Source organism: Anopheles ziemanni, chromosome 2, assembly GCF_943734765.1.
Source record: "Anopheles ziemanni chromosome 2, idAnoZiCoDA_A2_x.2, whole genome shotgun sequence".
Taxonomy (NCBI): domain Eukaryota; kingdom Metazoa; phylum Arthropoda; class Insecta; order Diptera; family Culicidae; genus Anopheles; species Anopheles ziemanni.
Genome location: NC_080705.1, coordinates 93642897 through 93656829, shown reverse-complemented (window position 1 = coordinate 93656829; position 13933 = coordinate 93642897). Strand labels below are relative to the sequence as shown.

Sequence of the window (13933 nt, the reverse complement as noted above, 5' to 3'; positions counted from 1 at the left end):
AACGCACACAAGGACTCCCCGCTAGGATACGCTGCTTCGGTGCCTCGGTATGCGTGCAGTTGAACCAGTTCTATCCGCAGCACCGAGCAAAAGCTGCGTCGACGTCGTCGTCGGGTTTGTCAAAGCAGCGTTCGCCTCAATAAAACAACCGAACGGCGACGGGAAAGCTTCAGTTGTAGTCGGACAGCAGCAGCGTGGTCGTGGTTCCGTGGGAAGCGACTTTAGTGCGTGAACGTGTCGCGGGCAAAAGCCAAAGGTTGCTAGGGGTAGCATTATTGTGGGTTTCCGTTTCCGTTTGTGGTCAGGCCACAAACTCGCGGTCCGGTTTCTCCGGGGTTGGTTGGTGTGCGGTGTATCAAGTGCGTACCTTCGTATGAGGGAGCGATGTGTCTCGCTGTGTATTGCTTTGATAATTGTGTGACCAGGGCAAAGCTCCAGCACAAAGAACGCGCCGTCAATTGTGTCGAACTGTGCTCCATCTGACGGCTGTTTGTGATGAGTTTCGACAGAGGCACTTCAAGAGCATGATTGTTTTCTTTCCTCCAGTTGAATCTCTGCTTTTCAGTGGGCTTTCCTCCCGCTTCTTCTGGCCTCCCGGTGCAGCAATCGATAATTTTCCGTGTGTTTCCGCCGTCCCGGAAGTGCTCGCATCAATCATCAACAGCTGTGTGAGGTCGCGAGTCCCAATCACTTCTTCTTTCCCGTCGAAACGCAATACCGGCCAGAGAGGGGGGGAGGGAAAACACAAACACCTTTTCCACGCACAACGCGCCGAATTCCACCTGGACCAGGAAAAATCATTGCCACCGTTTAGCAGGATCATCCCCCGGAACAGTCGATTGCACACACTGGCCTACAGTTTACAGTTGCGTTCTATAGACGGTGGCTTATAAAGAATTCAGCAGCGTAAAGCGTTATGGCGAAAACTGTCCTGGTTCAGGTCCTGGAGGGACAGTGTGTGCGGTGGGAAGCTAACGGTTTCGAGCCCGTCATCCGACGGCTTCTGGCGTTCAGTGTCATCATTCGGTGTGCCAGTCTTTATTGATTATTGAGAGTTTAGTGAAACATCTTACGGCCGCGTTATTGGTTTTGCTGGTGCTTTGTTTCTTTTTTTTTTTGCTGGCCAAAGTGTTACTATTTGTGTGTGTTAAAATCCTGCGACCCGATGGTGATGGCGTTACCTGTGTGCGAATGACCGGACGGATGAGAGGGCTTTAATTTCCGGCCCGTTCGTAGATTTGGATTTCCAGCGATATTTGGTATGGTGTTGTGTATTTTGTAGCGCCGGTTTTTATGAACGGTGGACAAAACCAGTGTTGGGGCAGTAAAGGCAAACAGAGGACACAAAAAATTGACGACGTAGTCTATAAAACGTCGAAGTTCTTTCCTTTACTTCGCGTCTACGATGGGGTTGTAAAGAAAACGGCGAAATCATATCACCCTAACACCCGATATTGGTCACAAAAAAGTTGTTAAATTTTGCATTTATATTTTTAACACCAACGACCAAAAGAAATGGTACTCAAGGGAAGAGAATGGACAGTAAATTGCGACAGAAAACTTAGCCAAAACTTAATTTTGTATTAAATTGCTGTGTCGCAAAGAATTTATGCGTATCCTACTTCCAATTACAATTACGTCAAAATGATAGATCCCACTAGTTGGCCTACTTAATTTCATCCAAACGTTCCAGCAAGTGTTTCGTAGGAAGAGAAAGTTGAGCAACAATCCACCACAATTGCTTGGAACCAGGAGGAAGGAGGTGGTGGAGGAAAAAAAACGCACACGCGCCAAAGAAAGTTGTCGCCAAACTTTGTCCCCCGGGTGTCATTTAGCATCCACCCAGCAGCATCAATTTGCAAACGGGCCCGAGTCATGGCATCGGTTGATCGAATAAACGAACTTCTCATTGGACACCGGGCCTCCAATCGATCCCTCCCCGTCTGCCTTTGCTCCCTTTGCCGGTTTGGAGCGCAAAGAATACGTTGACCTGTAGGTTTGCCTCCCCGAAGAATTTCCGAATTTGGACGGCCAAAAGGGAAGGGACATCTTTCGAGGCCCTGGTCGTCCACTTCCCGGGAAGTTTTCCCGGATACCCGGAGAGATAAGTTAAACGTCTGCAGGCCGACACGACTGTCAGTAGCCGGAGACCATTAAGGGGGTTTGTTTGTCTGTTTAGAAAAGGACACCGGCGGACCGCTTTTCGCTTTCCCTTCCCCCGGCGACAGGTGGAAGACTTTTCTTCGCTAGAATTATGCCTTACCCGTCGCTAGCTCGGGAAAATGTTTTCATTTTAATTTTTAACGTCTGTAAACTCTCCCATCATAGCGCTCCAGCTTGAAGGATGCTGTCAAAAGGCTCCTGTGCATTTGTAGAATTTTAAAGGGACGAAAAAAAACAGTTAAGACATTTCGAAAGGGAAATAGCGTAAGAATGGCCAAGTCATAGTACAGGTTAAAAGCTGCATGTCCACGGCAAGCGAACGATGTGCCAACACTACAAACAAAATCCCTGCTCCTCTACGAAAACCTCTTCCCCCCCCTGCCCCTCTCCCATCCTCGGGAGTGACCTTTTACCTTTCTGCATTGGCGTTTCCTTTTGTGCGCGGTTAAATAAAGGGTGAAGGTAAAAGAAAAGCGTAATAGCACAGGTTCAAAAGGGTTTTTCCGGACCGAATCACAGCCACCAAGCAGTCCATGGGGCCTCCATGTAAATATGTTGTCACTATTGTGGTGCTGCTGCCGGGATGGGTGAGAAGGCTGCCGGAGAGAGGACCGATTCGTCGATCAATCTTTTGAAGAGGGTTCCAGCACGGGTCGGAAAAGCGACCATTTCCGACAAGGCGGGTTCGTTCCGGTGCGCAGGAAAAAGTTAGAAAGTTGTTTCACTCGCAAAAAGGGTTGTTGTAATTGAAATTTACAACACTTGTCTCCCTTCCTTGCCAATGTGTTGCCATGGCTGCAATGGGAAAGGTTGCGAGAGATGCCAAACTTGATTCTCGATTACCAAAGGCTTTTGTAATTACCTTTGCCTCCGCCGTGCGTCTCCGCGCAGATGGACACCGACCGATTGCGACCGTTAAAGTGTCATACTGATGGAACCAGCTCTCTAAGGTAGCTTTAAAGTCAATGGAAGCAGGGTGGAATGTGTTCAAAATTCATATTTCTACCTTCGAGCAGCAGAAACCCGATTGGCTGCAAGCAGGAAGAAATTCCTAAATACTCTTCCTACCAACCTTGAGCTCGTAGTCCAGGTGTGTGTGTTGCCGCAAAAGTAGAAATCCTGGGAAATTTAGGGCAAGGTAACAGGAAATTCATGAATCACGCTGCTAGTTTCCTAGCGCCGAGCGGCCTTGGTTTATAATTTGAAAATTTGAAAGCCGGAATGGCATGTGTTTCCGTGGGATCTCCGTTTCAAACGGTCGTACCTCGTAGTTTTAAATGTTTTCCGTTTGTAATCGTTATCAGATTGTTTTCGACCTACTTGTGAAATACGTTGAGCGATGTTATTCTTCACTTCATTGAATTATTCTTCGCTAGGCTACCTTGTATTCTGTTTATCATGTTTACTAAGTTACGTTTACTAAGTAAAATATAAAAATGTATGTACGTCTCAAAAAAACCCAATTCAATAACATTAGCTGTTCTTAGACAAAATATAAAATTATTCGAGGATGAAAGTCTTGTCTTGTTTGATTTCAGTGAAATTGTGTTTCGGATATAAGTTCCGTTAAGGCGAAGAAGCGCGATGCAAGTGGCATTTCCACAGTTTCCATAGGACGGTGATGTTAGTGTGAGTGCATTTCTCTGTTCCAGTCCGTGCCTCGACAAGTGCTGCTGTTCCGCCGCATTCGGCAGGCAATAGTGTGTCAGATATAAATATAGCCCCTCCAGCGTTCGCATGGTGTATAGTCGTGCGTGAAAGCCCTCTCGGCACGGGGAGGACTTTCCCACGCGGAAAGCCGGTTTCCAGCGCCGGAAGCGTCGAGGCTGCGGACGGTGGCGAACGGACGCCAACGCTAGACGGTCAAGCTGTTCCTGTGCGGTTGTTATATTTTTGAACGGGGGGCCAAACATAACAGTACGGAAGGTCTCAGGAGTGCCCTAGCCCGTCTTCGCAGATCGGGCCCACTCCCTAACCCTTCCAGTTCCGAACATCATGTAAGTATCCGAGGAGCGAAGGTAGCGAACCATTTAAAAGCGACGGATTGACGGGTTTCCACTTTAGGTCCGGAAGTCAAGCACGGCAGGATGAAAGGAAATTTAGATTTATTTCACACTGGACACAAAACGGACCTTCACTAACGCTGGAACTGGCAATCAAATTTAAACATAATATTAACTAATCACTCGATTCACGTTCTGACCAACGCGCGTTCCGCTGAGGCTCTTTCCTTGGAAGCGATGCGGTAGGGAAGGGAAACGGGAACTTGCTCCGTGTTTCCTCTTCAGTAGACGCGCAATCGATTGATCTCATCGAATCCGGCCGAATGGCCAGCGTTACGCACGACGAACGCCGCACCATCGAAGTGCATGCGTTTCTCCTCGCATCTGTGAACAGTGATGGATGGGGGGAGGAAACGTTACAGTGAGGCGAGTGAGGATTAGGGCAGTAGATAAAACCCTTACCGTACGAAGAGGTGAGAGGTCGCACCGAGCGAGGCGGTGCAATGGATGCTGGGAGTCGTGACCGTGGCGGAACCGTTGGTCGGACTAGTCCGGATGATGCACTGCTTCGTGGCATTCACCAGCTTCACCTGGCCGTCGTTGGCCTGCGTGATGCGGTAACCATGGATCTGGTACACCAAGCCTCCATCGCCGGTGAGGTGGTAGCTTGCATGACGCTGCAAGAGGCTTAACTCCGCCATGGTTTGCGTGCTGCAAGCTGCACCGCTGCAACGGGATTAAACACACGTTCGATATGTCAAACGACGACCGGCGGGTGTTCACGGGTGGGGTTAAAAGAACTTACTTGTAGAACACCTGGTTCACATAATCTGCTTCCAGATCCATGGTGATTGTTTCCGAGGTTGTTCGTGTGCCTGCCGCATCGACAAGATAGATCAAGGCGCATCGATCGCTGGTGAAGCTGATGCCTTTGTGCCACATTCTGGCGTAGCGACTAGAAAGAAGGGTATTTGAAGCAGGCACCGATAGCCAAGGCACATGTAGTCCAAGTCTTACATGAAGTGGTTACTCTTCTTCGCATCGCAAGCCACGATGTCAACCTGGGCGCCATACTGGTAAATAATTCCATTCGGATGACTCATGGCTACAGTCGTCGAGTCGCCGGACACGGAAATAGCAATGTTCATCCGTTTGTTTATCACTTTGAGTGAGTTCAACGTCAGTCCCACCCTGCCGGAGACATCAAAATCATGTTGGCAGATCAAGCAGTTTCAATGTTGTCGAAGGAAGACGTAACTTCCCGAAGTTAAGGATTGCTTTGATCCCTTACGACTTACATGATGCCATCACGCAGATTCAATTGTAAGAAGCCGTCAGGATGCAGAGTCGGTCCGAACGATGCTTGATTAGCGGGACAGTTGGCGTAATGTGCCGCTGGCTCCATGTACATCTTCAAATGACCGTTACAAGTCGGAATCATACCCGACGGTAGTTGACTTTGCACGGGGCAAACCGGATCCGGGGACGTTCGACCAACGGTGTTCCAGATGCGCGCGTTGACCGGGACGCTCGTCGGTCCGACGAAGGCAATCCTGGCCTTCCTGGCCTTGTCGGAAGTGTACTTCGAATCGCCAGCCGTGTCCCCGCCGTACATCGCCTCGGCCCGTTTCACAGGACACACAAACGGCTTTGCGGTCGGATTAAACTAAGAGTTACAAGAGTTAATCAGTTGTCCTCTTTGTTAATCACCAGCGAATAGTTAACCAGTTACCGTATGCTTCGGGTACGACGCTGGTCCATCGCCAGTGGAAAGCCACTCGCGGTAGGCGCTGGAGCTGAACATGTTAGATTCGTCTGCCCAATCTCTCTTCCGACTCGGAAACTTTTTACCCGACAAGTGATACGTAATCTCTACTTTGCGCTTGCGAATACGTTTCCCACAACTGCTAAACCACTTTGAGTTAAATCACTGCTATTACACTGTTGTAACTGTACTGACAAAATTTTTCACTGTAAAAAATGCCGACCAATTTGAGAGCGAGTGGAGCGACGGAAGCTCACTGTCCAAAAGTCTGAAAGCGAATGATGGCCGTTCGGACGTCACTCAATTATTGGCTACTCTTCTCGTTGTCATGGCGACGACTGGTTCACTTACTTGGGGCCGGTTATTTTGCTTGTTTTTTCATTTTTGCAAAATTTTACTTTGTAGGATTTGTATCGGATGGAAAAATACGTTTACACTTGATGTGTTTCCTCTGTTTTCCCCCCCATTTTTCATCTTCATATTAATTTATTTCACTTATTTTTTATAAGTTCTCTCTTAGTCTCCTCGGTTCTTGAGTATTTCTTTATTTGATATTTCACCTGAACGACAAAAAAAGGTATGGAAAAGGAAACCAGCAGAAAGATAATACAGCGATAACAATTTAAAGGCCAATCCTATTCTACGGGTAAGGATACAAGTGTAATCAATATCTAATGACCGAACAAAACCATCAACCCCAATCCCAGAAGGGATGTGAACTGTTAGCATCAAAACAAACCCACCCGGATTGAACGCTTCTTTGGAGAGATCACAGGAAAAACTATTATCAACCATCTTTGTCCCACATTTTTTACAGCTTGAATGTAAACTTCAGCCAAGTAAACTGGATGAAATCGGTCGACCGTTTCAAATTGATCCGATAACGTACGTACTCCGGTTCCCTGGTTCCAGGAGCAGGCACCCAACAACCAAACACGGCCGGGGGATGCTGGTTCTTTGCGCCACCTCGACCATTAAAGCTAGCCAGATTATGTTTCACTCGGAATAGGCTCGCTGGGGGTCGCAAACACTGTGATACTTTCCACTCGGCTGGGCAGGGCCATACACCGCCGGCTCCTTTGTGCAGTGGCAGCCAGTCATGACCGTAAAGTATCCTTATGAAACGATGGCGAGGGTGTGAGGGACGACGTCGCTGCTTTACGCCATTATTTGAAAACCATTTAAGGAGCTCCGGGCTAAATTTAAACGCCACGCTTCCTTACCGTTCCACCCCCTCCCCGGGGGAATCCCGTAAAGCTCGGGGTGTGTTTTCGGGGGCACCACCGGGCGTTAGATGAGGCATTTCCGCATTTTACGGTTTTGTGCGAAAGTGTCGTTTGGAAGTAACACAAGCGCAACGCCGTGGCTTGGATGAAAATTAATGTATTTTTAACTAGATGAGCGCCGACAGGTTAGCTAAATGGGAAAAAGATTTATCCATCGGATCCATCTATCTCCCGGCTGAACCGTTGCCCCACATGCCCCCTTCTGTCCCTGTCGATCCCCGTCCTTCCAAGATCAATTACAAAAGATTCGGTCCGGGCGTCCTTTTGATATGCAAAGTAGCAACAATAGAGCTTTGGGGAGCTGGAAATTGAAAACAAAAAAATCGAAGGTTCAAGTAATTGAGCAGTGGTTCACCAAGAAACAAATTCCCGCCAGTTAAGATAAAGCTTTAGCCCAAACCAATAACCCAATCAATAGCGGGGTAGCGTTTCAATGCGGGAGGAAGTTGTAAATGATGGAAATCAGTAGACCACACCACTTAGGCTTATTGATCGGAAAGAACCTCAATCCATGACGGAAGTTCTCGCCCGTCCGCTATCCAAGCAATTAAACTGACCACAGCCTCGATGTAGGGCTGATGGTTTTCTTTAAGACGATTAATTGAAAATCAATCCTACCCTTCAACTCTCCCTCCTTGCCCCGCTGTCATAGGGTGACGTTGGTGTTTTGGCGGAAAAAGAAAAAAGAATCCACCAAGAGCGGAAGAAAATCCTCTCGGCAAAGGGGGGAGGGGGGGGGGGGGGGGGGAGGGAAGGAAAGTAAGCAGTAAACAGGTTTACTCATCATTACCATAATTGCCAGTCATGGCGGGAGGTCCGCTGGAGGTCCCGGGAGTGTGCTGCGATTGTTGCGGAAAAGCGCTAAAGACCGCCACTTTGGCTCGTTCGTGAATAAATAGACAGAGGTAATAAAAGGGCACATGATTTACCCTTCGCTATTTTTGCGACCCGGGGGAAAAATGCGAGTGGGGGTTTTTCCATGGGTCTCCCCCCAGAAAGACACTGGAAAAGCCCCCAACCGCTCGCATGCTTAGCAACGGTTAACGTTTCGAGCACGTTCTAATTACACAGCGTGGCGAAAAATTGCTGTTGTTTAACAGAGGCGACAAATAGGCACTTTGTACAACAACCGGGTCCTAGGTCCGCAGGGTTCTAAGGCTGGACCTGGCCGGAAGCACGACGAAACAAAGGCGTAGACCCTCCAGCCTCGGGTTTCGGTCGGTTTACACTTCATCGGCAGCGGATGTTGGAACTAACCTGACCCTGACTGACTTCAGGTCTCGAGCCAGTGTGAATTAATCACACCTTATCTGCCACAGAGTACTCTACCTACACAAACACACACACACATTCACAGACATACACGTGTGAGCGTGTACCCTCGGATCGAACGAGGACGACGTGCAGGAATTGGTTTTCGGTACCGTCTGCTAAATTACGCTATAAATTCTGTTGCTCTATTCGCACCGTGGAACCGGCGGGCCTTTGTGCTTCTCCCACTCCATTAGTGGCGAAGGAAGCAACCCAACGTCCTTTCTGGTCCCGGGCGGAAAGAGGCAGGTCGATCTCTCGCCGGCTCACCGTAACGCGTGCGGCTCTTTTTGAGGGATCTGACTTTGGCACGAATCGAATCCATGGATCCATGGGCCTCGACCGTGCGCCGCGTGGGTTTGGGAAAATTGAATGTGTCGAAACATCACATTCACCCCCCGGGGAGACGACGGGGGTGTGGGGGCCGGGCCATATAATCGACACAGTCTCGTTGCCGAGCCCAGCGAGAGAGAAGAGTGGGAGAATTCATCCGTTTAAGGATTAACCACACCGGAACCACACACACACACATACACACACGCCCCTCATGTCATCCCCGAAGCGCAGAAATAGGCAGGAAAAGTATCGAACCGCCGGCACAATGAATAATTCGATGGAGCGGAAAATGCGCAGGGAGCGCAAGGATATGTAGCGGAAGTACCGGGGCAATCCTTTTTTCCCCAAACTCGAAGGGGAGGCTCGGGGACAGGAGGCCGGGGCCGGGGCCGTAAGCTCATTAGATCGAACCAAACCAAATCATGTCAGCCCAGGAATAAGCTGTGCCAAATATCGCCCCTCGCCAACAAAATAGAAAAAAGCGAGGAAAACTGGAGCTGGAAGGAATTTATTATTCACCTTCATTTCCTCGAAGCAGGCTGTGCGGCCCCGAGTTGTGCAGCTTCGCATCGCAACGCACAGCACACTTTGGCGGTTTTTTGGTAAAGTGTAATCCCCGTCTCCAAAGACGATCACACTCCATGCAATGGAACGCCAGACATGCCTTATTCTTGCCCAAATGTCTGAGGAATTAATCTTTTGAACTCCCGAATCGATTTTCAGCCATTAATTTGCTGCTTTAGCACCTCTTCGGTGGAGTGTGGATGGAAAACGAATCGGCTCTATTTCGCCATCCATCTCCAACCGTAAGCGGAGGGGGGTCACGTGAAACCAAAGCCGGCGCCTGGTCACGACAGGAAATTGAATTTGTTCTTCCGGCTCGTGCCTGATGTTGCACCGTTAAGCAGCCGGAATGGAACGGACGCTTTTTCGGACTTTGCTATCGCCGGTCCGAGCATGAATTGCAGCATTTTTTAACCGAAAGCAGTTTGTGATAGAGGTGTTTGCAAAAAGTAGGCCAAGCGGAACGAGACGGGAGCAGCGAAATGTTGTGAAATTCATCCGAAGGCAAGCAAATAGTAAATTGAACGAATTTAGCATGTTTTTGATGGTTTTTTAAATGCTGTCATGATATCTCAATCTCGCTACATGCGCATGGGTAATTTTTAATGGTTGTTTGATGGTTTTACATTTTCAATTTATTCCAAAAGTTTAACCTTGATTTATTAGATCGGGGCCGTTCTGAAAATGAACAAACATTGTAATGATCTGAAAATGCAAGGAATATGATAGAATGTATAATAAAAGCTACTTTTTTGATTCTATATTTTTCGTGGCAAACGGCAATTTCAACGCACTGAAAATAGGACTCTTAAAAAACGAATCCCAGAACAAGTTTTTATATTTCTATGTATGTTTCTTAATGCAATGTTTCCTTCCTTCTTATTCTGTGCCATTTGGTGCGCCAAAAATACACTTTTCGCAAATAAAAACGTGCCGGGCTACCATTCCCCGTCCAGGTCATGCCATACTTTGGGTTGAGCTTTAACTGATCCTTGAGTATCCTTAACAAACACACGATACACATACTTACACAGTGACCCAAATATAAACCGTTTAGCGAGGAAGGGTTTGTCCTTTGTAAACCCAAGCATTACGGTCGCCTGTGAATAAGCTTCTCCGGGAATATCCCTCGCAGCTGGCTATTCGGATGGAATTATGAAAATTGAAGCCATTACACACACTGTATGATGAGCTCAATCTGGCCCCCGGAAAAGCCCCGACCACAACAAAAAAAAAAAAGAAGACGACGCATATGAGGACGGCGCGTGCCGACGATCACGATGATGATACACGGAACCACCGGGCCCGGGGCGAGCATTATTTATTAATTAAATATAACTTCCATAAAGTAAAGTCGGCGAGCGGGCGCGCACACGTCCTCGCAACGTCGTTATCTCAATCCCGGAAACGGCGAGCGGGAACGGACGGAAGGAAAGCCAAACAAGATTTCGAACATCGAAAGGATATCCATCCGCCGCGCTGGCTGGCTGGCTGGCTGGCTGGCCGCTAAAAGTATCATTCATTAATATCATATCGATGACGCTGGCGGAAAGGGAAGGAAAGGCAGGAAGGAAGGAAGGGTGGGCACTCTATGCGAAGATGCGTGCCGCCGATAGGGACAGTGATGTGATTTTAATGAGCAGCGCCAGCTCAAAGGACGCCGGCCCGGTGCTACCGGCCAGTCCGGGGACGAGCAGATTCTCCGACGCGCCCTCGTTGAGGCCGGTCAGGGCGGAGCCGGAAGAGCCGAGGGCGTCGCCGTTGTTGCACAGATCCGTGGTGCACGATCGATAGTACGTGATGAAGGTCGGATCCTCCAGCACCTCGTCCAGATACTGCGAGAGGAAAATGCGACATTCGATTAGCGATTGTGCACTAGCCGGGGCCATTTTGTTTTCGCTTTTACCAGTGGATTTTCCTCGCAGCCTCGCAGGAAAGTTACCAACTTCCCGGGCGGATCCTATTGGAGGGGGGGGGGGGAAAAAAGAAGGGAGAAAGCAAACGAAACGATGTACAAGTGAATCAATCGACTTTTGTCCGTCCGACGCGGAGGAGTTGGAAATAAGCAACGAGTTCTTTCGTTGGGTGCTTCAAAAGTCAGTGACTCATAAAACACTCCAAACGTCGGGAGATTGCACTGCGGCTAATGGAGATTAGACACAAGGTAAACGTTGGTTCGTGCCGGCTTAAGATAGGAACACGGTTCTGAGTTCTAGCCCGGTTTTGCTGTTCGCAATTTGTCATTTAAACTCTAGAAGCAAATAGATCAATAATATCATTTTCAAACAATAACAAAATACCAGCGGGAATACTCTCAAACAAAATTCCTCTAAAAATGTTTGCCGATAAAAAAGATATCAAAAACCACTTTCAAATAAACACTATCATACAATATTTTTGATGAGTCAAGAGCTAGGATTATTACAGAAATGTGGAGTTTCTAATGGTGATGCTTGCCTAGTCATAGTTTTCGATAAATTTAATTGTTGGCTCTTTGTTAGCCTAAGTTTCCTAACTCATTTGTAATTTCTTAAACTGATATACAGAGGGTGTTTATAATAGTATTTTTTGTTCGTTGTTATCGGTATACTAGTGATGTGCGAAATAAGTAAGAATGAATGATTGACTTGAGTCTTAATAATGAATGATTGATTTAAATCCTGACGGATAGTTTTTGTTACTCCTTTTTTATTTGAATGATTAACTGGGATTCGAATCCCAAAAGAATGAACGAGTGGGTAAAAGAGTTGCTAGTCGTCATAAAGATTCGAATCCCAAGAGTGAGTAAAAGAGTTGAAAGGCGCCATAGAGATTCGGATACCAAATTGGGACTCGAATCCCAAACTGGTACTTAATATACGAACTATATATACGAATGGCTCTATGGTGAATAGCAACTCTTTTAATCACTCTTGGGATTCGAATCCCAATTTGAGACTCTATGGCAACTAGCAACTCTTTTACCCACTCGTTCATTCTTTTGGGATTCGAATCCCAGTTAAGGATTGAAATCTCCTCGAAGATTAATAAACCATTTTACACGTTTTAAATCACAAAAGAGTGACTTAAAGATTCGAATCGTCTTTTTGATTGTTCACTCTGATTCAAATCTTTAAAAAGTGGTGTTATTCTCATCACTACAGTGTACTATTTTCATTTACCCTACTTCGATTTGGTTAAACACTTTTATAGCAGCATTTTAAGGGTTTTTTCAACTTTTGTTTTCTAAAACACCTTGATTTAATATTTTTAAAGTGTATTGTGGCACTCCGCTGTTCACTTGATAGTCGGTAGATGATTATTTCAACCCAGAATGGTGATTCAAGTGCCCAGAAGAGCATCACAAAGGTATTATTGTGTAGGAAACGAAATTCCCCGCTGGGAATGGATTAAAAGGAAACGTAGAAAGGCTTTCTCGGACTTACCACCAACTCCTGCCGGGTGATGGTGCAGTACTTCCGCGAGCAGGTGACGACACTCTGGCCCTCGACACTCCCTGGCTCCGTGACGCACCGGGGGTCACCGGACGATTGCGTTAGACCACAGGCGTAGCAGCGCAATGCTTGATGGTGGTTTAAATAATACATTCGCTCAATGTTTTTTGGGGCTTTGAACGCCGGCCCTCTCGGAAGGCCCGAAAGGCGCCGTTCCGTTATGCTGCATACGAACCATCTACTGCCGGAGCGTTCAATTGAATCAGCATAAATGTCATTAGAAGCACCCACGCTCCGTTGCGCTGGCCGCCGACCCCTTGCCGGGATGCTTTTTTATTTGATTGTAAAAACCAACCCGCCCCGACGACACCGACACTTGACATCTTTATTGATTTTCTTTCTTTTTTTACTCGGCCGTCCGTAACGGAACAACCGGAACTACTGGGCTGCCTGTGAAGCGCTCGGGCAGCAACGATGGACTGAGCTGCAGAAGCCCATCTGGCCACGAAGAAAAAACTATCAATCGAACCTCACTCCAAGCAGGGTGATACATACAGTGGGTGGTTACGCTTCCATGCGCATCCAGTTTCCAACCTTCATTTATTCCATCCACAGTTTAATCGACCGGCTGCAGTTACAAATTGATCGATAACTTTTTCCTGGGCAAAAGTAGGCCACGTGTTGCTTTTCCACCGCTGGTGTTACAGCTATTGCCCCTCAGTGTAAACCTGCAACCGTATACACAAGGATGCTCAAACGACACACGATAGTGAAGATAAGATAAGACGGTGTGTTCCAGCGGCGTGCGGCGGGGGTAGAAAAGGTCCGTACGTAGTTCGGCGGAAATGCAATAAGACGGCGCAACTTATCAGTTGTCATTGATAGCATCAACGAGCCGCTCGTGTTCGATCGTGGGACAGTTTATGTCGGTGGCACTTAGAAAAAATTAAATTTTCTTTTCCGTCCCATGTTGGCAGATAAGCTTCTGGTTTTCTGGAGCTGCTCCCGGCACGGAACACGGGGTGGGGGTGCATTCCGCCTTCTTTGTTGTTATTAATTTTCTGGCCCGGC

At 47.6% G+C, this 13933-nt stretch overlaps 2 protein-coding genes across 2 annotated transcripts; both read right to left on the bottom strand.

The window, feature by feature from the left end:
• Nucleotides 1-4447: 4447 nt before the first annotated feature.
• On the bottom strand, nucleotides 4448-5970 carry LOC131294797 (uncharacterized). Its single transcript, XM_058322840.1, has 6 exons — nucleotides 5899-5970; nucleotides 5465-5832; nucleotides 5184-5357; nucleotides 4972-5121; nucleotides 4629-4892; nucleotides 4448-4550 (listed from the first exon to the last, which is right to left on the bottom strand). The coding sequence occupies exons 1-6, from the start codon at nucleotides 5968-5970 to the stop codon at nucleotides 4448-4450; spliced, it is 1131 nt and encodes a 376-aa protein (XP_058178823.1).
• A 5047-nt stretch (nucleotides 5971-11017) lies between these two features.
• Nucleotides 11018-13015, bottom strand: LOC131294796 (uncharacterized). The gene is made up of 3 exons (XM_058322839.1): nucleotides 12854-13015; nucleotides 11335-11388; nucleotides 11018-11263 (listed from the first exon to the last, which is right to left on the bottom strand). The coding sequence occupies exons 1-3, from the start codon at nucleotides 13013-13015 to the stop codon at nucleotides 11018-11020; spliced, it is 462 nt and encodes a 153-aa protein (XP_058178822.1).
• Between the last annotated feature and the right edge of the window lie 918 nt (nucleotides 13016-13933).

Bases quoted from the DNA above. Each gene is read 5' to 3' on its own strand.
- LOC131294797 (XM_058322840.1), bottom strand. From the start codon at position 5,970: ATGTTCAGCTCCAGCGCCTACCGCGAGTGGCTTTCCACTGGCGATGGA. The intron at 5,122-5,183 runs GTAAGACTTGGA...CCTTCTTTCTAG, and splicing joins AAGAAGAGTAACCACTTCAT to TCGCTACGCCAGAATGTGGC. The intron at 4,551-4,628 runs GTAAGGGTTTTA...CACTGTTCACAG, and splicing joins ACCTCTCACCTCTTCGTACG to ATGCGAGGAGAAACGCATGC.
- LOC131294796 (XM_058322839.1), bottom strand. From the start codon at position 13,015: ATGTATTATTTAAACCACCATCAAGCATTGCGCTGCTACGCCTGTGGT. The intron at 11,389-12,853 runs GTAAGTCCGAGA...CCCCTCCAATAG, and splicing joins TCACCCGGCAGGAGTTGGTG to GATCCGCCCGGGAAGTTGGT. The intron at 11,264-11,334 runs GTAAAAGCGAAA...TTCCTCTCGCAG, and splicing joins GCTGCGAGGAAAATCCACTG to TATCTGGACGAGGTGCTGGA.